This window comes from Streptopelia decaocto, assembly GCF_964273445.1.
Source record: "Streptopelia decaocto genome assembly, chromosome: 3".
Classification (NCBI taxonomy): domain Eukaryota; kingdom Metazoa; phylum Chordata; class Aves; order Columbiformes; family Columbidae; genus Streptopelia; species Streptopelia decaocto.
This window is the reverse complement of record NC_138656.1, coordinates 38,673,610-38,698,522: the sequence shown is the minus strand read 5'-3', so window position 1 is coordinate 38,698,522 and position 24,913 is coordinate 38,673,610. Positions and strand designations below refer to the sequence as shown.

General features: G+C 41.5%; 1 protein-coding gene across 1 annotated transcript in view; it reads left to right on the top strand.

The window, feature by feature from the left end:
* Nucleotides 1-9,222: 9,222 nt before the first annotated feature.
* DRC8 (dynein regulatory complex subunit 8) overlaps nt 9,223-24,913 on the top strand; it is a 30,914-nt gene continuing 15,223 nt past the window's right edge. The window contains exon 1 of the mRNA XM_082049400.1: nt 9,223-9,669. Coding sequence (XP_081905526.1) covers nt 9,642-9,669 — 28 coding nt within the window. The 5' untranslated portion in view covers nt 9,223-9,641. The remainder of the gene's footprint in view (nt 9,670-24,913) is intronic.

Sequence of the window (24,913 nt, the reverse complement as noted above, 5' to 3'; positions counted from 1 at the left end):
AGTATATACAAAACAGATTAAAGATGTGTTCTATTTTAATTATATACTTCAATAAGTAATTATAAGAAAATAACTGTCTCACACTGTGATTCTACTTTTAGGTTTATTTACACAGCTGTCCAATTCCTGGTGGTAAATCATGGTGCCAATGACATAAAACTGGGAAAAAGTTACCTGTCTATGTTACTGATCCTCAGTTTCAGATGGATTATTAAACTTACATTCCCACTTTGTAAAGTTTAGTTAGCAGCTTAAAACTTATACATATATTAGGTAGTCCATTTTCACTGTCCTGCATAGTCTTACTCATAGCTTCCTTAAGTGAGCAGGTAATTGATCACAGCTTTCCTAATGCTGCAAATCTTTACATTTTGGAGTAAACTTACACACTGATCTCTGGATGATCAGTCTATCTGATCAGCAACAGTGGCTTAAGCAGTTGTCGCTCCCTACATTATGCTGTGCAAGTATTTATGTGGCTATTTAGCAAATGAGAACTTATCTCACTGGGAAATAACCCATTAGTACTTTGCTGCCCATTTGTTTTTCCTGGGTTATTTTTCAGGTTATTTGTCAGTCCCTGGTGTGGTTCACTGAACAGCCTCATAAATGCTTAAGTGATACAGCTTTGAATGTCCAACTCTAAGACAATTTAAATGGCTTTATCAGGATATTTAAGTGCCTCTAAGTGCAGATAAAGATGCCTTTATCTGCATCTGTCTGCACTATCTGTTAAAATCAGTTTAGCATGTTGGAGTTTTCCCTACTCCTTAGGGCTCTGCATGTGATAACTGCTTGTCTTTCTGTCCCACAAAGGCCAATGTCCTTACCATGCCTTCCTTTGCAAACAATGCCCTTTTCCTTGCAGGTACCAACTAGCCATTTCACTCTAATAGTCCAAGTGATGCAACGTAATAAAGCTAAATTTGTTTGAAAGTGATGGCCACTGTACTCTGTTGAAGGCATGAAACTTCTATTTCAGAGCTGAAAAAGGGGTCATATGGTCCAGGTTTTGTGTGTGAGTGTGTGGTGGTTTATTTTTCTTTTATTTTTTCCCCCAGCTCTGTTAGCTCGCCTAACAAATTACGATGCTTCTCTTTTCAAGCCCTGCTTTTGCTTCCTCGGTGGCCTCCACATGAAGGGAGCACAGCTGGAAGCTAGTTCAGGATGGCGGGCATCTGAGTTGGGAGAAGGCAAGCCAGCAATGGACCAAAAGCCCCTTCCACCCACTGATGGAGGACTGTGCCGAAAGTCTCAGGCTGCTGTTTGGTGGCAGGTCTGTGTTTCCTCAGCCCCAGTCAGTTGTTCCTAGGCTGTCCCTTCTGCTGCACTCACCCAGCTCACAAACTGGTAACCACAACAATAAAAAAGAGTATTTTTTAACTGAATCAGTTTCCTACTCAAATCCTTGGGGCATGACAGAGAAGGTGAAACAAAAGCAGGTGATGCTTACCCTGGCACAGTGACACTGAAAACTCAACCAATCCAAAGTATTGGTTACCTCTCTTAGTTCGAGTTACTGTGTCTAAATGGCTCAGTAGACAAACACTTCCTAAGTCTAGATTTATGACATATCTAAATAGCTACACTGACAAAATTTACAAGTGGAGGAGCAGTTTTGATGGTTTATTTTTCCTGTTCCCTAGAATGAAGAATACAGAAAATGTCAACTCTTCCTGATAAAATTGGCTGAACTTCAGCTTTTGACAGTGTAACCATCTATTGTGGTATGAATATTTTACATTCATAGCCAACATGAAAAGTCTCTGAGCACAGATTAGATTTTCATTAATACAGTTATCTATCTTCTGGCCACAGTGCATCAAGTCCCCTAGCTCTCACAAGGGAATCAAACAGGAGTTCGATTTCTTTCTTATTCTAAAGGTAGAGAAAATATTTCTGGGATGTGTTTTAGTTCTGTTCCTCTGCTGCATCCCCTGCCCTTAAAGTAACAAAGTATATTTCTTACTTCAAAGCAGCTTTCATTTTACAATCATAAGTCTATATAGGAAAATTTAAAAAACATACTCTGTACACTATCTCTAGTTATATCAGACTTAACATTATTTAAATATGCAAATGAATTTAATATCTGCAAAGTTAACACATATATTTAAGTAATAAGAAAATGTCACAAACCTGGAAAAACAAGCTAGCCACACAATTAGCCATTTGAACAAAAAAACTCTGAGATGAATGAGAACTGAGGTGATGCTTATGCTATAACGCTAGTCTTAATCCTGTACCATTTGTGTCAGTGAAGATGAATAAATTGTGAATCAAATTATGATCAGTTCCACAGACCTTAACCTTATTCCCACTGAAATTCTGAAGTTAACAGGAGCAGGTAGTGGGGTCAGACTTGTAAAGGGAAATTCTGAACACATTAAGTTAATGGGACTTGTTAGAGAATATGATTTTCTCCCTTACTGTCCTACTGTAGATTTAAAAGGATAATGCTACGTAAATTATCCAAACATTATCTTCTGAAGCATATGATCTAGATTTTTTTTTTAATAAATTGTAGCCAGTATGAGGCTATGTTTTAGATTTGTGCTGGAAACAGTGTTAATATTGCCATGGTTTAACCCCAGCCAGCAACTAGGACCATGGAGCCACTTGCACACCCTCCCCATCATCCAAGTGGGATGGGGGATAGAATCGGAAAGGAAAAACAACAAAACCAAATCAAAACAAAGGTGGGTTGAAATAAGAACAGTTTAATAGGACAGCAAAGGAAGATTAAAAAAAAAAAAAAAATAGAATATACAAAACAAGTGATGCACAATGCAATTGCTCACCACCTGCCAATAGCCCATTCGTTCCCAAGCAGCAGTATTTGCTCCCCAGTCCACTCCAGTCTATAGACTGAGCATGACACCACATGGTAAGGAACAGCCCTCTGGCCAGCTTGGGTCAGCTGTCCTGTCTTTGCTCCCTCCCAGCTTCTTGTGAAAAGTCCTTGACTTGGTATAAACATTGCTTGGCAACAACCAAAACATCAGTGTATTAACAACATTCTTCTCATACTAAATCCGAAATACAGCACCATACCAGCTCCTAGGAAGAAGATTAACTCTGTCCCAGCCGAAACCAGGACAATAATACAGGGATGTTTTAGTCATTGTTGAGCAGGGCTTACACAGCACCAAGGCCTTTTCTGCTTCTCACACCACCCCATCAGAAAGTAGGCTGGAGGTGTGCAAGAGGTTGTGAGGGGCCACAACCAGGACAGCTGACCCCAACTGACCAAAGGGATGTTCAATACCATATGACGTCATGCTCAGTATAAAGCTGGGGGAAGAAAGAGCAACAGGGGGACATTTGGAGTGATGGCATTTGTCTTCCCAAGTAACTTACATGTGATGGAGCCCTGCTGTCCTGGAGATGGCTGCACACCTACCTGCCCATGGGAAGCACTGAATGAATTCCTTGTTTTGGTTTGCTTGTGTGCGCAGCTTTTGCTTTGCCTATTAAACTGTCCTTATCTCAACCCACGAGTTTTCTCACTTTTACTCTTCTGATTCTCTCCCCCATCCCACCAGAGGGGAATGAGTGAGAGGCTGTGTAGGACTTAGTTGCTGGCTGGGGTTAAACCATGACTTGCATTCTGAAGAAAACAGAAAAATCTTAACTGCTTAAATTGATGGGTTTTCTTATACCCAGGTCGATTTTGGTTTTGATTATCACTAACCTAGTGAGTACAGCAACATCTCCATGCCCAAATAATCTTGACAGATGATCTGAAAGAAAGTAATTCTGCTACTCATGTGCTAGGAGAATTTTCCTAAGTATTAAAAAGTACTATATCATGCCTCATATAAATCGATTCAGTACCATATATGATCATTTACACATTCTTAGTTCCTCCACTCATCCCAAAGTCCTGTTGCAACTCATGGCTTTGTAAAATACACTGTGGGCCAATTTACCCATGCTATGGCCTTTACACCCTTAATTTGAATGTTATCATGTAACAAATAACAAAATAAGAACTTTTTTTAAAGACTAGCTTCGTAACATAAACACAATTCCAGTGTTCAACATTCCCATTCAGTTGTGATTGTCCAAATGTCAGTTTGAAACCTATGATTTTGTGTTTTTCTCATATATCTCTACATTATTACAGGGCCTCCCTTAAATATTAAACAACAATCAAAGAGTCCTTTGCTTTTTTAAGAACACCAAAGTGAGCCTTCTGGGTAATATCCAAGGTCTACCACTTTGAGTATCCTTTCTTCTAGTGAGGCATAATGCAGGTACGCAGTGGAGAACCAAGGAAATGGGTATATTGAATATTTTTTCTGTCAGCCTGCTACAAATGGTTTGTGATTCCAGGACTTTCTGAGCTAGGGCCAGTAAAGAGTATTTCCATGTATTCAGGACCACTCATGTTTTTTTTCTTTTCTTCCTAAGTATGTAAACTCAGGGATTTGATAATATGTTATCTGGGAATTTTTTTGCATGGTATTGAAACATGTGCAAATAACTTTATGAAAAGAAACAGAGAAAGGAAGAATGGAGTTTGCATTCATGTTGACAATGTCCTTGCTTTTGTCTCTTGCAGGAGCAGTTCCACTGATAACATTTTGCTGGTCCAGAGGTCCCTCATTCCTGAATTTCAGGCTGCTGGCTGACACCTTCTAGGTTCCAGAGGAACACAGGTATCTTGGATATGGAAAACAAGGTCTTCCTTTGAGGAAGCAGGCTTTCTTTACCAGTCTGCGGCCCTTGAACTTGGCTCAGTGTTCAGTGGTGAGCCCCCGCTGCCTGTGGAGCATGAGAAGAAATACTCATGGCAACCTGTGTTGCTAGGCAGATGGATGATTGTGTTCTGTTCCTGTCACTGTGTTCTCAGGGATCCTGGCTTCACTTCTAGATATAATTAATGGTAATAAAGTCTGAAGGTTAAAATATGTAGATCTCTAGGGCCATTTCTGTGCCTGGGTGGGATGAGGAACAGCATCCTGGCACTTAGAAATAAAAGTGAGAGCTTTTTTCTGCTGCAGCTCTTTAGGCATAGTCCCAGCGGCCGAGCACTGCCAGTAGCTCCTTGACATTGAGGAATACTGCTGAGGGAAATAAATGCTTCCTTTTTCCTAGTAACTCATTTTTAATGCATGTTCAGTCACTTGTCCTTAGATGCAGCTTTGTTGAAGCTGAATAGGAGCAGCTAAAGATCCATAGGATTGTAGCTGTATATGAGCAGCAAGAGAGATTTGCCAGTACAGTTCCAAAGCCATCCCATGGACTGAGAGGATTTGAGATGCTGCTATTATAAGCAGTCTTCAAACCTATTTTTTCCCTTTCCTTCCTCCTGAGTTTTACTTACAGACTCAGCCAACCACTGAGCCATCTCCCTCTAAAAGAACATCTTACCCTTCCTGCCTTCCTCCCTATTTCTCCATCACTTCTAATTGCATGGTCCAACTTCCTGGCTGTGCTGATTCAGATGCTTGTCAGACCCTTTACCGAATTTCTTAATATGGCAAAAAACTCTTCACTTTTTGATGGATTATTTTTTTGCTGCTTCAGTGACTCATACCTGCTCTCAATGAAGGGCAGAGCCAGCACAAGGTAGAAGGAAGTTGTGCAGCCAGCAGAAGAGAAGGAAGCGCGAGACTTGAAGAAAGAGCTGGATCCTCCCCTTTCATCATCGGTGAACTCCAAATGTCTCAAGGAATCATATCCTGACATTTTATTTAAGAGATTCGATTTTGGGCTTCTAGTTTTATTACCTATATGAAAAATAAAGGAACCCCCTTGCCAATCCATGTGTTTTTTTGCTGTTCTGTAGGTCAGTGCAGGAAGACTTCAATTTTACAAAGAGAAAACAAAATGATGACAAATAAGGTTAATAAGAAAATACCAGCCACCTGGAAGAGGTCAGTGGTAGAGCAAATAAGGATGGGCATGCCTACTTGTCTGTCCCTACCCACTCTGTTAGGCTTGTCTTCATGTGGTCCAAGCATAGGATCAAAGTCTGCAGTAGCAGAACAAGCCAGAGAAAGGCTGTCTTCCCTCCCACACATCAAATAACGAGGTAGCTGCTTTCAGTGTAATTTACCCAAAATCGGAAGGGAAAGATACAGCACAGGCAAGGAATGATGGAGTATTTTTCTCATTTTTATCTGGTTGTTGTGTATCATTTGCATGAACAGATAATAATTTAGATAATACTCTGTTTTGAAGAATCTGTTTCTGAGTCATTCAGATCACCTGCTGATCCCAGAGGAAGAGTGAAATGGAGATGCCAAATGCACTAGGGTCACTCGTGTTATATTGGTGAAAAAGAGTACTGTGACATGGAAACAGCTCCCAGGTGCCAGGTCTGGACCCATTTAGCTACAGAGGAGCTACAGACAGGCTCCTGTCTCAGAACCATAGCTATTCATTTACTTTCTCTGCGAAGGGCACATGCATACGCTTCTTTGTGCCTTCAGTGACATGGTCCCCAAGGACCCACAGAGGGAGTTCTCTGGTGAAGGTCTCCAGCAAGTGTTCAGAGCGAAGGTTTGTCCAAAAGCTGCAACCCTGAAGCCATGTGGGGACACTGCTTTGTAGGATGTTATTATACCTCCTTGAGCTGCTTTATCTTTTACACCACTTTTCCCATTTTAGAGCTGTTTTTTATTGCTGAACAAAATTTCTGAACATATGCGTGGAAAATACACAAAATGTGTGACAGGACCCTGATAGCTGAGAGGAATGTGTGTGATGAAATTAGGTGCAGGGGCAAAGGTACCTTACGTCTATCAGACTTCAGTGGACTCAGGCTTTATATCAACAGTGCTGTATTTTTCCATATTTTCCCTGAGATATTTTCTGACATTTTTTAAATGAAAAATTACAAGTTTAAAAGGGTATGTTCTCTTCAGAGGAGCTCTTTAAAGATCTTGTATGCAGCAGCTGATATTTCAAGCTGTTGAATTAGTAGTTCTGGGTTTCCTTTTGTACTTTTCTGTGCCAAAATGCTATTAGTTTTTTCAGCCCACTCATATCCATGATTTGAGATGTCTGTGCATTAAGTTCGAAGTCATGTGGTTCAGGTCCAATATTTTATCTTCATTATAATTGTTAACATTTTTTTTCCTACATAGATTTTTCAATACATGTTGCCAAGAAATTTTAAAGCAGTGAGTTCTCATTTTGAAGTGCTTTCTCATTCCACATTTTGTTCTGCTCCTGGAGACAGGGAAGATACCAAAGCTCCGTGTGTCAGGAACTGGGGGAAGAAGGGGAAACAGGTGCTGACACTTGGCTGCAAGCTATTGAAAGCAAAAGGAAATTCCAGGCTGGAGCAGACGATGCAAACGAAGCCCTTCCATTTACAGGAATTGTCCTGAGTGGAATCTCAACAAAACAGGTGGGACAGTGTAAAATACTGTTTACTGAAATTACTGTTAGCTGTAAGTCACAAAAGATTCTGCAGCTAGGCTACCAGTATCAAACTTAATGAGTATAAATGTGCAGGATTTGACCAATAATTTTACATACTCAGAACAATGCTTTCCCCGAGGAGCTACTGTATAATAGCAGCTCCTGAGAGCCAGAGTCAGCGGCTACGATGGGATGTAGACGTGGCAAACACAACGTGTCGTAGCTGTTGCGTACTTCATGATTTCCCCGTGTTTGGTCGGCTTTTGCACATTGCTTTCGTTACCAAAACAAAGACACGTGTGTGTCAGATAGGACATGGTGGTGAGGAAAGCCAAGTGCAAGCCCTGGTGAAATTACTGGGAAGACGTTAAAGGTAGTGGCCTGAGTGGAGCTACTGTCCTGTCACGTCACATTTGCAGTCACTCACTTCCATTCGAAGGCTACCGTAAAAGTGCAAGAATCTCAAGAAATGCACACAATAGGTAATATTTGTATCTATTTAAAAGCTGAATGTTGTTCATATTTTGAATGACTAGACAGGATTTTTTTAAAGCTTTTATTAGGGAAATGTGGTAAACACTTTGAATTAGTGTAGCATTTGTAGAAGAGCTGTAAATGTCCTATGATGAATCAGGTGATCTGGAAAATTATGTAAGAAATCTAATGCTAGGCACAATATTCAAGAACATGAAATGCCACATTTGGAGTAAGGGAGAGAAGAGATACAAAAGCTCCGTCCTTGCCAAAATAATGTATTTCACACTTTTCTTCAGTTTCAAACAAGTGACTGATCTACCACCATAGATCTACAACCAGGAAAGACAGAGGTTTTCTGTCTGGAGGGGCTGAGGGAACAAGAAATGGGACCCCTGTAAGACTAAAAGATAAGGGCCTTTCCTTCTGCTGCTGCTGTATCCTCTAACTTTGGCTGCCATGCTGTTCTCACCAAAACTTGTTATCAATTTGAAAGGAAACAAATCCATGCTACTCCGGTAGTCAAACGTGTAATTTGAAGTATTTAGTTACTTTAATAAACTGTTCAAATCTGTAGATAACCTTTCAGAGGGATCAGCTTTGTTAGAGAGCACAATCAGCTGTTTTCCCAGCAGAGTAAGGATGTATTCTCTTGGGTCTCTATTATACCCTCTTTACTCTGAGCCACATTCAATACAAACACAGAAATAAGTGGCTTTCAGGCAAATAGCAAGTGTTAAAATGCCATAAAAAGTGATTCTGTAAAAGCAAATAAGCCCTATTTGGGTTGTGATTTTTATTTTTTTTTTTTTTTTTTAAATTTCAAGCTTCCATGAACACTGAGAACATCACAACTGTTTGAGAGGTGTAGGTGAGGGTGTGAGGAGGGGTCATTCACATGGGCTTTGCAAAAATTTAACATCTGACAAGCAAGCATCTGCTGTGGCAAGGACAATGTTTTAGTTCTAAGAACTTCATAAATATTTATTTTCTATGAATATATGGTTGCATTTTGCTGAAATATTAATATTTATATTTTCTCTACTTTCACAGTTGTTTTAGAGTCAGAAGAACCAGGCATCGCAAGCATGTCTGCTAAAACACACAGCTAAATTTAAACTGCAGAGTTTTATTTAATATCACTGAGACAGAATATTTTAGCTGTTTTGGCACAATGGTATTTAGGATAAAATGTTCTTTCACTTTCTAAAGATCAGATACGCAGAAATCTCTGCAATGGCTGGGAAAACTCTATTTTTAAAAGGCACGGAGTGCTGTGAAGTGGCAGGTTCAGGAGGCTCACCGGGGCCTGGCGGCAGGGGCAGCGCTGTGCCGCACCGGCCCCAGCTCCCTAGCCCAGGTGCGGGGTTCGGACATGTTCTCCCTCTCCTGAGCACAACGTGGGTGGCTCCCCAAGCCCGTGGGGGCTGGCACTGGGGAGCAGGCCGGGGCTGGGCCTCCGCACTGGGGTCCACGTTCTGGGCCTAATGGATGTTTTGGGTGACTGCGGCCGCGGCTTCCTGCCCGGTGCAGTACCCGAGGCCGGCACGCAGAGCCCCCAGCAACCTGCTTCCATCACCTTTCACTCGCTTTGTGCCTTAGCAGGCCGCCAGGGCCGCAAGGAACGAGCTTTCTAGGGCGGAGGGAAGGTGGTTGCGTCTGTCATCTCAGCCCGGCCCGCTCCGGCCCGGCCCGGCCCGCGGCCGCTGCGAGGAGAAGCGAGGGGGGGAGAGGAGCGGACCCGGCCAGGCCAGCGTCGCCATGGCGACGGCGCGGGGCTGCTCGCCATGGCGGAGAAGGAGGGGAACAGCCAGGGTAAGGCCGGGCCGGGCCCTGGGCCTCCAGCCCCCAGGACGTGCGGGAGGGCTGGCGGGGTCGCCGGGCCGCGGCCGGCTGAGTGGGGCCCGCCCCGCCGCGGCCTCTGGCGGGGAGAGAGGCGGCGGCCGCCGGGGTCTGCGTTTCCCCGGGGTTGGTGCCAGGGTGGCACAGGGACAAGCACCGACAGACGTATATGTGTATATATACATATGAATGCACGCACACGCATGTATTTACACACAAAGCCCCTGCCCCTCTCTCCCATTCCGGGTGGCCGCCCCGCTTCCTCCCCCCCCGGCCCGCCCCGCCTCAGGCCGAGCCGCTTCTCGCCCACGCTCCCCGCCACGGGAGCCGGTGTGGCGCAGGGGAGCGTGGCGCAGGCGGCCTCGGGGCGGTGTGGCCGCCGCGCAGGGAGCGCCCGGAGCGGGGCCCAGCGCGTCCTCCCCGTGCGGGGCGGCTGGAGCCGGCTGGTCACGGCCCCTCGCTGGCATGTCTGGGTGCACCGGGCTCCCTCTGCCAGGAAAAAAGTAACCAGTGCTGCTGATAGCACCGGGGCTTATTTTTAGAGGCAAGAGTGTTCTGCTTTAGGGGGCGTTGCCAGAAATTCTATTTTACAGGCTAAAGGTAATTCCTTCTGCAAGGATTTTCAACTGCCATTTCAAGGAAAACGTGCTTCTCGTAAAACCCACAGTATTGTGGCTTCTAAAAGCCATCCTTTGCATAAGTAAACTTGTGTGTGTTATAATAGTTTGCAAAATCCGAACATTGTATTTGAAATAATCTAAATAACGGATTATTTCATATTATTTAGGAAAAAAAGCCCAAATATATTTGATCGAAAAGTCCTGTATAAATAGTTGCTGTGGATGTTACTGAATATGTAATTTGTTTTTGATGGAAGTATTTCTAGTATGCACTTTGCAGCACACATATCTTGCAGAAATTAAGAAATAAGACTGATGTAGGTTCAGTGAGGACTGTCCTAAAAGTATTATTTCTTTTATATTGTTATTCATCTTTGTTTAGTCTTGTCAAAGCATATTTTCTGCATCTTTCCAGTTTTGCAAATGAAGGTGGGGCACAGTTCTGGCAGAGGTGGATAGATGTGATAGGATAACAGCCTGGAAGTCTGCTGAACCATCTGAGGAAAGGGAATCTGGTGTTCTTGCAGGATAACAGTAATATTGGGAAGTTCTGGCTCCATGTGTTTTGGGCACCCATATGTATGATACTGAGATTTTACACCGTTTCGTCAGTCCACAGGCAGAAACTCTTGGAGAAGGAAGTTCATGAAGTCTTGATTGCTTGATTAGTGGCTTTTAATGCTGTTTTTATAGTTTCAAAGTGAAAATACTTTGTAAGAAGTTTAATTATTGTATGAATAAGTTTATTATTTTAAGTTATTATTATTATTAGTTTAACTATTGTATTGTATGACTAAAGAGAGTCTTGTCTTTTTTATTGATTTTTTTACACTTCATGTTTTTTAACGTCTTGTAAAACACTATTCCAAATAGAGTATCCGATGTCATCTTCTAGAGTAAAATTGTGTTGTCACCCCATCCCAGCTTGACCCATGAACTCCATTCCTGGCCCTCCCAGACTTCTGGATGGTTCATGGAAAGTGACATACTGGGCTTTGGTTTCCTATCTGTAGAATGAGTATAATAACCTGTATCACACAAACAAGGCATCTGACTTCTGTCACTCATGAGAATCATAGTCTGCTTATTGTCCTATAAAGATACCCTGTTATTATAAACACAGTTTGGGTTGAGGTAAGCTAACATTAAACTGCAGAAACAGGCCTGTAAGAATTAAGTCACACCCATTTCAGAGTTGTTACTAGTCTTCTTGCAGAGAGTAGTTAGTGGGTTAATTAAGATTCTCCAATTCTAGATGCACACATGCATCATGCTTTCTTCCAACAAGCATTCTATATCTATGCAAACTGCAAATTTTACTTTATTATGCTTCAAACAGAACAATAACATTAGTTGTATTGTCAAATAATTAGTCTTTAGGGTATTCCTCTCGGATTTTTGTAGAACTGCAGTTCCATGAGCTTTCATGGTAAAGGTTTCCCTTAGGTCCTATTATTTCCAAGTTTTGTCTTCTTCAAGTTAAAATTCCTGCTTACATGTTTTACAGATGTACAACATGTACATAAGGAAAAATAGCGAAAGGCCAAATCCTGCAACTTCTTGTACATCATGTTACTCACATGAGTATTACCCTCTAACATAAGCAATTCTTGTGAATAAAATCTTGTATGTGCATAAGTGTTAATGGGAACATGCCCATACTATCTGTAGCTATGTGTTTTATGTATGCATTTATATGCTTATGTTTGTGCATTCAACATTGTTTAACGTTTTTCTTCATACCCATCTGATTGTGCTAGACTGCTTGCTTAATCTTTCTCTTCTGTATATTTGACTGTTTCTCCCCTCCTATCATTCTGTTGCTTTCCCGTTTCGTGCTACTTAATTCGGTCTGTCTGTTCCTTCATTTGCTCTCGGATACCTTCTTTGTAATTTGACATGTCAGATTTTCGAAGTTTTAGTATCTCTGATCTCAAAAATGATGTCACTAGAACCTGAAAGCAAAATGTCAGACTGTTAGTGCCTGAAGTAGAACTAAACAGAAGACAAGACATATTTTTCTCCAGCTGGGATTTAAGAAGTCACGTGAAAGTACATAAAGGAGAGAATGCTTGGTGCTCCTTTATCACTAGGGTAATGTTATGTAATTTATCAGTATTAGAGTTTTTCTATGACCATATTCTTTGTGCCAGTTAGTGCATATTTAAAATGCAATTAATAACTCATGAATTTTAATCCAAAAGGAAGTATATTAACTAGTCTGAGTTCCTGTTTCACCCACTTAAGCCCGTATGAAACTGAATAATTAGTTCTGGATAACAGATGTCCTTCAGAAAGATACCTGTTTCTGATGCAAAGACCTGCGGAGATGGAGAATAACCATTCCACAATGATGGTTTTCCCTGGTAAATGATCAGTAGTTGTTCTGGGCATTTTGAGTTGCAGCTGCTATATGTAGTCAGGCCTCACAGATCCCCTTCCCCACTTATGAAACAGTCACATGGATGTTGTTAGTGGAGATGGGAAATAGTTTTCACCCCAATTTTAGTGCCTTATGTAAATACAATAACGGTGTGTTCAGTCATACAGATACATCTGCTCTTTAGCTACCCTGGTTTGCTGCCTGGCATGCTGGTGAAATTAGAGATTTACAGGAGTTTACGTTTGGTAAGAACTAGCTACATACCCATTCAACTACTACCTTCTTGCAAGAAGGAGAGTTGCTCCTACATCACCTGCTCTGCCAAATCCTCCTGCGTATGGAGGTAGGATCTAAAGCTTCCCTCTCCATGTCACTTGGCTCTGCTGGGATTCTGTATCGCTGGAGGTGTTGAAAATGTGCTATGGCTGCTCCCTCTATTTTAGTAAAGTTGCCCGTCCAAGCTGAGAGAGCCTAGGAGCTGCCGCGAGCACTGCAGGCGCTTGTAACCATTAATTCTGCTTGGAGCTTGCTTAATTAACGTCAAGGTTTCAAACCTGACACAGAAAAGCGCTTAAGCTGTGTATGGCTTTGGGGAATCCCGCTGAATGGGATAATATGATGCACATGATGCTTAAGCACATGAGTACATTTAAGAGTTTTGCTAAATTAAGGATTTTAAAATGTGTTTTTGAGGGTTTCACAAATAAGCATCAGCATTTGAAAGGTACAAAAGCTATAGATTAAACACTCAGAATAAACCTTCAGGCTAAAGTGGTCCATCAGACAAATTATCTCTCATTTTAAAAGTGGCAGTGTTGCATTTATGAAAAAAATAACAGTATGAATCGTTAAAAATAAGTAGCTTTCATAGGGCTCAAGCAAGGAATATTTCAACTCTAGAAGAAAATGTGAATGTATGATATCACTTAGGAAATCAGTGTGTGGTTTTATCACAGTGGGATTTACAGATGAGCACTATGAATATTTTTATATCCTCTTGTTGACATTGCTGTGAGAAATAATTTGAAGAGAAAAGTTTATAGCTTTTATTAGACTGTAATGCAGTTTAACACGCACCTTGACATCAGTCTGAGTTATGTTTTAATATCCACACTTATTTGAGGCTGAAACAAAAAATAAATTATGTCCATCTCCCATGGACAAATGCAGGCTGTAGATCTGATCCTCTTGGCTATACTCCTGCAGTAAAAGTTGATCTCTAATGGATGTAGAATAGGTAATTGCAGATTGACAGGTTTCTTGTTTCCATGGTGCATAAAACAGCAGAAGTTTTTTGGTTTGGCTCTACTTGTAGCTGACTTATTAAATAAAAAATTGGCTGGTGTGCAGAAAGGCTTTAAACTTTTTTGTCTTTTAAACAATGCCACCCAGCAGATACACAGTGCTGACAGGGAGCTGGAGAACTCCCACAAATTATCTTTCCAACAATAGTTAACATGTTATTAAGAATTTACATGTCTACATACTAATTATTCTGAGATCTGAGGGGCTTTTTTTAAAAAAAAAAAAAAGAAAAAATTAGGAGTACCTTTAGTTTGTGTGAACAGATGCTGGTTCATTGTGGGAGATGGGGTAGGGGTGCTGCAGAAGGTGGCTGGGGAAGCGAGGAGCTCCCTGCACGGAGCTCACAGGTACCTGGCACGGGGACAAAAGCTGTTGGCACGGTAAGGGGCAGGAGGTCCCCAAACCTACCTCTGGCCCCCGCAGCTTTTGATACTGGATTGTGTGCCACCTGACAAGTCTCTGGAGGTATTTTTGTAAATGATCTTTAATTGTATATCACCTCCATTACCAAAAAATTGGGAGTCTGTGTTTTCTTAATGTGACACCCTTCCTGTTTCAGTGTTACATAGATATGGGTAGTATGTGCAAACCCCAATGAACATAAGATTGGAAGAGGTTTCCTTGCGTCCAGCCTGGGGTTGTATACAACCATCACTGTCAAAAGTTTACCAAGCTCCATCTTAAAAATGATCAGGATTGTTGTGTCGCTAGTGTAAGGTCACAGGACGTTCTGGACTGTTACTGCTGATGGTCAGGTTTAAAATTAAGAGATGAATTCTGAAATTTAGTTGTGAATAGCTTGTATCCTCTTTTCGCTGTTTGCCAACTTTCTCCTTTAGCTTACCTTACTTCAAATGGTTATAGAAATAAATCTTATTCACTATGGATGATAAATGTAAATGTCTTATATTTGTCAGCTGAAATGCTGTTCAAATTCAGAATATTCCTCTTAGGCAAACAAAAAGAAAATTGGAGGTTCATATTCATTCACGATATGTAAAGAAAGTGATTTAGCACTGTAAGTGATACTTTCAAGACAGCTCCTTAAAAAACAAGCAGCAAGCAAGCCTTGCTGCAGCAAGCCTTTGTAGTTCCCTGCCATTTTGTTTCACAGTAACAGTCTTCCTTTGCTTGGTCAAAGCCCTCACTCCATAGTGCAGACAGAATTGGAACCAGTTTAGAAGCTCTTGGGGTTTTTTTTTAACTCATTTTACACCATGTCAGGCAAATTGAAGGGCTTGCGATATGTTAAGTAATAACGGCATCTATTAAAAGTTATATTTAAAACGCCACATTCTCGTGTTATATTTTAGGCAATATTTTTTTCAAATGAAGAATGTTTACAAGTGGCTGTATTCTAGCAGTGCTACTGTGGTGCTGTAGTTAGACTTTATAATGGCTTATGTTTAAAATTAATTTTAAGAGCACTAGTATCCATATCCATGTATCCACAAATTTCCTTAACAATCCACTTGATTCTGTTTCCTGACCACTTGAGCAATCAGTGTGCAGAGGCAGTTTAGCAGGCATATTCAGTTTACAAGATGTTGTGTGCTGCCACATGTGCAATGAGATGTACGTGTGATGAGTTATCGAGTGTTGTGTTGGGGCCGTTCTGCAGCTTTGGCAGAGTGAGCTGCTGTTGTGGGGCACATGGCAGTGTGTGTGTTGCTGCATTTCGGTGGAGCTTGGTGTGGTGAATATGTGTGACAGGCTTTGAGTGTTGTAGTTGTCCTTTGTGACTCTGCCATCCGCTTCTGGGGCCAGCACTGTGGAGAGTGTGGGAAAAACGGAGACAAATGCGTTTTGCGACCACACAGCACGCCAGCATGGGCTTTGTTCTGCTGGTGTCGCAGCCTGTGTGAGCTCTTCCTTTTCAGCAGCAGCTGGAGGTACAGCAAGACTCTCAGCATCGCCAGGAGAGTTATTTATCCTCACAGGACAGTTTGCTGTTGGTGATGAAAGAGAATGTAAGTATGGGCTAGACATAACTCTTTCATTATATCCCAGGTGTGGCTGAGATGAAAGATACGGAACAAATTGGAACAATGGAGATTACTGGTTTTGACAGCTCTGAGCTGCAACAGGACTGCTGACTGGTACAACTGCCAGAGCTGGGATTTCAGGGATGTGCAAGACATCCCTAATGGAGATTTATGCTGAGCTTATCTCTGTCTTATGGAAAAGGAGCCTGCATGCAGGCAGTATTGACATTAAAAATAGTGTCACAATTATTTTTTGCAGGCTAACAAACATCAAGCGCTGGCATTTCTTTCACTTCTCTGTAGGAAGGATAGCATTATGGCTTTCCTCAAGAGAAGTATAAGATATTAATTGTATATTATCTGTGAATCACAGGCCTACAGGGGACAACACAGATCTATGCATAGACTTCTTTGCTTTCTTTGGATGACTGGAGGCATAGGTCCACATCCTCTGCTTGGAACAGAAAATCTTTATATCAAAAGGAAAGGGCTTTCCCCCATCATGCTGCAAGTTAGTGTGACAAAGCAGGTTGTCTCACTGCCCTCAGTATTGGTTGCACGCGATGGTAACTATTTGGCAGCTTGTCTGTGGGCACCAGCTAGCATTAGAAGAGCCTTGCTGTCAGAACTGGAGCTGTGCAAATGGTCAGGGTGGGTGATATTACTCAAAACTTGCTGCTTTGGCTTATGAAGCTCCAGGCTTCGTGAAGTCAGACTCAGCCACCGCTTGAGTAGCTGCAAAATGATGATGTACTTGGCTGGCTGAAATCTAGGTCATAAAGGAGACCTCTTAGGTCCAATTTGGGTACATGTTTCTTCCTGAGAGTCCTTTTGCATGCTGCTTCCAAAGTAATAATCTGCAACCCTTGTGGAACTAAAGCTCACAGCATGACCCTGCACTATTTAATGCAGGGGTGACAGTCAGTTGGGGTACAAGGAGTAATGCGCTTAAGAAGGTCAGGTCAGGGCATTGGCTCTCACTATTGACTGCTTCAGAGCTCAGAGAGACTTTGTGCTTAGGGTGATAAAAATCTATAAGCTCTATCTATAGGGAAAGGTTCAGTACAGAGCTGTGACCTCACACAGACAAGGTGCTTATCCGTGGGCGCTAACTGTGGTACGTGAGGAGCCAGGGGGACTGTGGGAAATGGCAGGAGGAGCTCAGGGCTGTAGCCAGGTGGAGCTACATGCAGTCCTTGGAGCAGCAGTGGAACAGTAAGTTGGAGCTGGGGGAGGGCTGGGTGCCAAGTATTTGCTTGTGCACTTCTCTGCTATTTACAGGTGGTAATCCTCCCACACAATGTCATCGTGGCCGGTCCACAGAGAGGGCGGAAAACCTGCCTGTGATGCTGTGCATGTCAGAATCTGACTTGTGTTGCCATTCCCTGATGGAAGGGCTGCTGCCTTCCTTCCACCAGTGGGGCAGGGGATGGCGGCCTCCGCTGGGCCATTTTCCTTGCAAAGGAATGCCGTAGCATGGCTTACAAATTACTCACTAGAAAATGTCAGAATGTCTTGCAATTTTAACCTGAATTAGGCCAGCTTGTGGTTTTCTGACTTTTTTTTTTTTTTTTTTTTTTTTTTCCTGGGCATGCTGCTGGTTCCAGAACACTTCATCAGCAGGAGAATGTAGTGCTATAGCCAAACCCTGGCCCCAGCCTGCACACCTGCATTTCCAAGGCCTGGACTAGCCTGTCTCGGCTAAGTGCTGCTATGGGCCACTGCCTGGGCTTCCGGCAGATCAGGAATCCCTGCCAGGGTCTGTCTCATCTTAATTGCTTTGATGTGGAACGTGATGCATGCTACATCTCAGGTGTGTGGTCATGCCAACCAGCCAGCCACTGTACCTTCATTTCTCCTCTTTGGCAGATGTAGACCAAATCCCAGATTTGTTTTGTACCGTGAAGGTGGGACACACTCCTTCCATACTGTCCCAGCAAAAAAGAAAAAAGAAAAAAAGAAGGATCACTCATCAAATGTCTGCTAGTGCAGAGGTTTGAGAAAATTGAAGTCTAGGTGAGTATAGCTAGGTGGCATTCCTTGATCATCTCCCAGAATTGCACACTTCTCTGCTGATGCTTATGAAGACTGGTGGGTCAGTATATATAGATATATATGTAGATATAGCATATCTGCACAGATTGTGTACAGTAAAATCATCAGGGTGTATTTTGTTGACCCTTTCCTGAGATGCATGAGGTACTGTCACTGACATGGTTTGATATGTCCCCATGTTGCATCACTCAGACTAACTGCGTAGAGGTAATGGAGTTTTCCATAGCAAATTGTATGACTGGAGCATCCTTCCCCCATATATCCCAGGCTTGTGTATACTTAGCTTACTCTCACCAGCAAGCTGCTCAGGAACTCTGAACAGCAAAGAGGATGGATTTTCTTGCCTGTAAGGCAGGGGAGAGACTAATCACCCCCTTCTTTTTTCCTGAAAAATAAGTTGCGTTACCTGGAGCTGGATCTAGACTGCCAAGGATGCAGGCACATGTGACACCTGAGGAGATGCGAAGATTATGATACCAAAAGTGCAAAGCTGGGAGAGGAGATTCAGCAGAGTAAAGGGATGCAGTTCCGGTGAGAACAGTGCTCGGGGCAAAGCCAGCAGAGTCAGCTGGTGGTGTCAGCCACATCTGCCTGTGTGCATTTTTATCTAAGGAGCTGAGCTGGGTGATAGGAAGAATAGAGTCGTGTCCCTTACCACATCCTTAGCACGTGCTGCTTATTTTTTTTCAGTGGCACCAGACTTCTGTGTGCCATCCCCACCAGCAAACCTGCCACATGTCCAGCCCTGAAGAGCACTCAGTGGAGTTTTACAGGCTGTAAGAAACACTATACGACATGAGCTGGATATCCATTGGGACTCAGTCACACTCGGTCACTCCTAACCTTGAACATTCCCTGCCCCTCTTCCCTTCACTTGCAAGTTCTGATCGGTTGTACATAGTTTCAGTAAGTTTAGAGTAAGATTGCTTTGCACTTTGTAGGTAGGAAGTCCTGATGGCTTTTATTTATTTGACAAACAAATTTCAATCCTTTCTGGGGATCTCCAGAAAGAATTAGTTGGAACTGGGGAATTAAAGTCTCTGTTTTGGAAGCCTGGGTACAGGGAGGATGTCAGGGTTGTAGTGTAGGAAGTGATGCAGAAAACAGTGGTCCCCTCCAACATATGGACAATTTTGTGTTACAGCAAGCATCTGTCGAGGATTTTGCGAGGTATCCCTCATAGTTTTCCTTTCTCCATTTCCATAGGCAAATGCATTCTCTGCAACAAGCCCAGGCAGGGGTTGTAGTTCCACTAGGGCTTCATGCTGACGTACTTTGCCATCTGCATCCCCTGGCTTTAAGAAATGTAGTACAAGCTCTGGACAGAGCAAGCAAACAGGATCCTGGTAAGGATGTGAGAGACAGGTTTGATGCAGCAGCTGTTCAGGCTGTGTTATATCATTATGAATTGGGGCAGATAGGTACGAGTTATCAAGTACTGAGGATACAGACTGATCTCTGTGAACTGGTGTGGGAGTTATTTCCCCAGCACAGAGCTGGCAAAATAATGGCATCTTGCAAGAGCAACTGGCAGTGACAGCATTAAAATGGGTTTGATGCCTACAATAATGTGTACCATGAGGGCAAGAATTTTTTTTTCCATTGATGGAGAACCATATTTGATCCAGAAGGGCGGGTAGTAGACAAGACCAACCATGACACCAGCACCTCTGGGGAGAGTTGACTGGGACAAGGACTTTGTGAGTGGTGGATATTCCATTTCAAATCAATGACACTTGAATATGGACTATGTTTTGGAGGCAGTGTGAACTATGGATTTAAACACCTTTTGATATACTAGGTGACAAAAGGCATTGACTATTTATGGCTTCTTTTCCAGCTTGATGTGGCATCCTCCATGGCCTGCTTTGTTCTACATTATAGTGTTAGATTAAGAATGTTATAGCAGCTAGAAGCTTGACTGCTTATTGAGGCAGCAATAGTTTCTGTACTTAGTTTGTTTCTCAACAGTTGAAATGGTTTGTTAATTGCCCCATGAGTTTTGTTAGTTTTGGTTCCCACATGTGTTAAAACATCCGAAACTATGGTAGCTTAGAATGCCATGGTATTTAAAATAGCATCTACTGAACAATCAAAACCTAGGATAATCAGGATATCTTGTTTCACCAGGTAAAGTTACTGGCAACTTGTAGCTCCAGTAGGTGCTGCCAGCTGACTTATTACAACTCAATATATTTTGCATACATTAAACTCAATATATTTTGCATATTGTCACATTTTTAAACTTTGAGGTTGAAATGCACAGTTGTTATATCATTTTTGGAAGTCTTTAGTGGATTTGACAACTTATAACCAAAACTTATAACCAAAATATTTCCATTGTGGTTGATCTGAACTCTCCTTATTTTTTTACTACTAGCATCATTCTATACATTAAACTCATGGTCAAAACAAAGCTGGAGTCAAGACAGTGCTTAATTTTTTGCATCACTTGATTATATATTTTGCCCATGCTACAGCTGTCTTAGTTGAGACAAAAAGGAAAAATTGTGTTTAATATTTTTGTGTCAGAATTTGAAGTAGCTTTTGCAGTTAACTGTGCCACAGCCTGTATTTTATTATCAGGCATCAAATTAATTACCTGATTTTTCTAAAACCCTGCTTGCTGCTGGTGGTTTTGTTCTCATGGTTATTTACACCATGTGCCATAGGTCTCTGCAAAAATTCTTCTGATTGTTCCACTTAGAGAGCCCCATTCTGTGTATCTATTTTTAAAGATAGTCCCTTTGTTTTTATTCTCTATTATTAGGTTGGTGCAAAACTAATTGCAGTTTTTGCATCGTTGAAATTTGCTGTTTGCTATTGGATACATTCTTAAATAAATCTGGTTATGTTATACATAATTTTAATGTGCTTTTCTCATTTTATGGTTTTTTTTTTTTTGCTACTGACTTATCACATTCTGTTTATTTTATATTTATTTTAGGCTATGGAAATTAGAGCAATTTTTTTACTTGAGTTCAAAATGGGTCATAAAGCAGCGGAGACAACTCACAACAACAATGCATTTGGCCCAGAAGCAGTGATATGTCTAGTTCTCAACAGTTCTAAAAAACACGGAAGAAAAAGCTTTTGCTGTTTTTAAGTCTTCATTTTTGCTTTTTTGAAAATACTTGAAAGTGACCTCTGCAGAAACCAGTTAAACATTTTTTATTCTTCTGTAGGAAACAGACTAAAATTCAGGTTGCCTAAGTGTCATTTGTGATAACATGGGATGCTTCTTGTCCAGGAGAGAAAGTGTCTGCAGGCCATTGCTTGGATCCCCAAACTGGAATAGGTACCACTGTCAGTGAAGAACTCAGCCTGGTCATTTCTTGGGAACTGGTGTGTAACAAATTCCATGAATCTTTTATCTCTTCATTCAATCCGAATGGCTAAACTCAGGTGACATATTTCCCATTGGTGCCATCAATACTTTGTGTCAACCTCTTTTCTTCAGATTGCTGTTCAGGAATGTGTTTATCCCTTCTTTGGAGGAGTCAAGCTGCTTTATAAACTACCTGTTTTACTTCAAAATCTGCTTGATTTGTCCTTCCAGAATGAAGACTCTTCAATAAGTACGTGTCTCAAACTATTTCATTATGTATCATGAGACACAAAGGAATAACACTGCATGTTTCACAAGCTTATAGATTAATCATATTATTCATTTTCTGGTATCTAATATATTAATATCGTACATGCTAGAGAAGGTACAGAGTAGGGAAGAAAAGATTTCTCTTGCCTCAGTATTTTTGGAGCATGGCATACAATTACTGTTTCAGCATATTAGGCTGACTGTACATTAAGTTTCCTCTGAAATTAAGAAGGTCACTAGAAAAAAATCTAATATATGCCTTTTCTTCTACAGAGCAGAAGGGTCTTGCCAATAAGTCAAATTCAAATGGCTTCAAGATTGTTTTCTCCCTGTGTTCTTTTTCCTCAGTAGTTTCCTTAGAATAGAATTACTTAAATGCTCTAAGGGGTTTGTCTTTGGGGTGGAGCAAGGTTTCTGAATTATATTTAAGTCAGTCAAGCTCCCCGCACTTAAAATGAAGACAGCACAAGCATTTGTGGAAGAATAATTTAGGGAGTTGTATACTTTGCTTTGGAGTTAGGAAAGAGAAGCAGTAGCATAGGAACACCTTATGCTGATACAGTCACCAAGAATTAATCTTAATGATGCCGTGCTTGTTTTCCCTTTTTGTTCTGGAAACACAGTGCCTTGATAAAAGTGATGCACTTATTTGAGAGTGTTTGCGATTTCACCTGTGCTGGTGATGCTGAGTATTGTGACTGCTTTTTAATACATTGACCTAGGTGATGGTCCAGTTAATACTTGCTTAAAAGCCAGATTAGATCTCGTAAGATCTAATTGATTACCTTCTTGGAGTTGCAATTTTGAAGTCTCTTACTGTTTTGTTGCTTCACATTTAAGCAAATATACATTGTATATTTATTCTCATTAGAACTAGTCACATTATTTTTCCTCAACACCTATGGCCTTATTTTCATTAGTGGTTTTGTGAAGGATTTTGGAAGAGATCAGATGAAATAGTGGCTGCAAACATCAGATCTCTTTTGCTTTTTACTTCATCTCTTTCATCCTTTTGCCCTGTACAGCAAGATGATAAATTGGGAATTGCCCTTAAAGGGAGCATGGTATTCTTCAGGAACAGCACCAGTCTCCTTATTTGGGGAATTGTTCCTACATCTTGACACATTTCTAGGATTTTAACTCTATAGTAAAGCTGTAAGGAGTAAGATCTGTTTAGCTATTTCTGTTTGTTGGCCAAACCTTTTGGTTTTGAGTCTGCAGTAGGCTCAGTTTTTAAGGAGGGACTTAACACATTTTGTACCTTTTCCACCTCCGCTGGCTCAGATATTCCTCATGGCTCCACCACCTTCTCACATCTCCTTCTTGATTGGCATGGTATGGCAAGACAGAGAGTGTTACTTGTGATTTTGGGGACAATGGGAAGAGCTAGAATTTGAGGGGGATGGTCATGGGGGCCTTATGGAAAAGTGCTGGAGCAGTGTAGGGAAAGTGGTTAAATACTGTAGCTTGGATCTGTGAGCAGAAAGAGAAGGTTCACTGATGTCAAGTGTAGAATGCAGTGGGCTTGAAGACTCACGTATTCTCATGCGGGTGCCTGCACAGTTGTGACAGTTGTGTCCCCTCTTATGTCCATTGCCTTCTTAAATATGTTCCTTTTTCTTGTTGGCAGTCTTTGCATCCCATTCCCAGTTTTTCAACTGACAGCCGCAGGGTTGCTGGCTGCTTTTTGGGTTGAAATAATGGCCAGTGGGAAAGAGAGGAAATGGTGCTGGAGTCTGTAGCCAGTGCTGTGATTCTGTGCTTCCTGCTGATAAGCTCTGGTGAGTGGATGGGGAGATCTACAAAAGAACTGTCGATAACAACACTTTTAAATAAAACCAGAACAACAACATGTAAATGACTCTGAAACTGTCACTGAGTTGGGGTTACCCAGTTGTGTCCCTTGTCCTTTCAGACTGACTAGTTCAGCGAGGCAGCCCGATGTGACACAGGGTTCCTGTCGCCAGAGACCTCAGGGATTTCCTCACACCTGCTTGTAACCATAACGTAGTGCCATGGAAAGAGGGTGGAGTAATTAATGAGGTGTCCACATGCATATAGGAGTTTAAATATAAAATTGACTATATTTATTAAAATATGCCTAGATTAATGTTTATAAATATTTCAGATGTGTTGAGCAGTAACAGTAATAAAATAAATTCCACTGGTGCTTCTATAAATCAACCATTAATTTTACTCTTTATGTAGCACGAAAAGAGTTTCTGAGTATTGCATTGTGTAAATAGGTTCATCAGGCTGCACTAGGACTAAACTTTCCTGTGAACAGCAAACAGATGCTGCTTCCCAGCATTTTGTGTGGTTGCTTAATATTGGCCTACCTGTTCTTTTGATACTTCTTTTTTTCTGCACATAATTTCTCTTCAGTGAAAGAAAGGGCAGGGTGACTGGCCCAGAGGAAGAAAAGGAAGCAAGCTCCTACACTGAAATGAATGGTAGAATCTAGCAAATTGTATCAACTAGAAATCACTTTGAAAATGTTTGTTACTCGGGAGTCTGGCAGAGCCATGTCTATGAATTGCACCAGTTCCGTACAAAGACTGAAGCTGTGGTCTTTGTAGAAATGTCACAGCTGAGGTGTGCTGCCTAAAGGCTGGCTTCAAATGGGCCTCCGAGTGTTGGAGAACAATCTGGACAAGCTGAAGAGGAACAGTTCAGTCTGAAAGAACTGGCAGATTTAATTTGGGAGTCCCAACTCTCTGCCAGTTTTACTTAACTGCTAGTATGTAAAGGTTTATCTAGTTCATGCTAAATAAACTGGGAAAACAGCAAAGGATGGTACAGGAAGGGAAATGGATAGTGAATACGCTACTCAGTTAATGTGTCTGAGAAATGGATTTTGAGACATTTTGTCTTCTAATGGCGTATGTGGTAGGAAAATAAATGAGAAAAAAACAACAAGTATCTGAAGCATTTTAGCAGCATAAAAATGGAAATAATGTATCATTCCTACAGGATGGATTTGAGGGAATAGGTAGTTGTAGGTATTGGAATCTTTTTTGGCATGGTATGTTTCAATATTTGTTTATTTAGGCCATTTGACATAATCAGATAATTTTATTTTTGATATTATGTAGTGTTTCTCTGGTTAGTAGAATAAGTGAGTGAAATGTTTTAGTCAATCAGAATGTAGGTATTTATTTCCTGAAAACTGCTAAAAATTGCTCCACAGGGCAGCACGAAGCTTTTGTTGACCTACCTGTGGAGTAGAGCTTCCAGTACATTAGAGAGTCACATCTGCTGAGTTAACTGC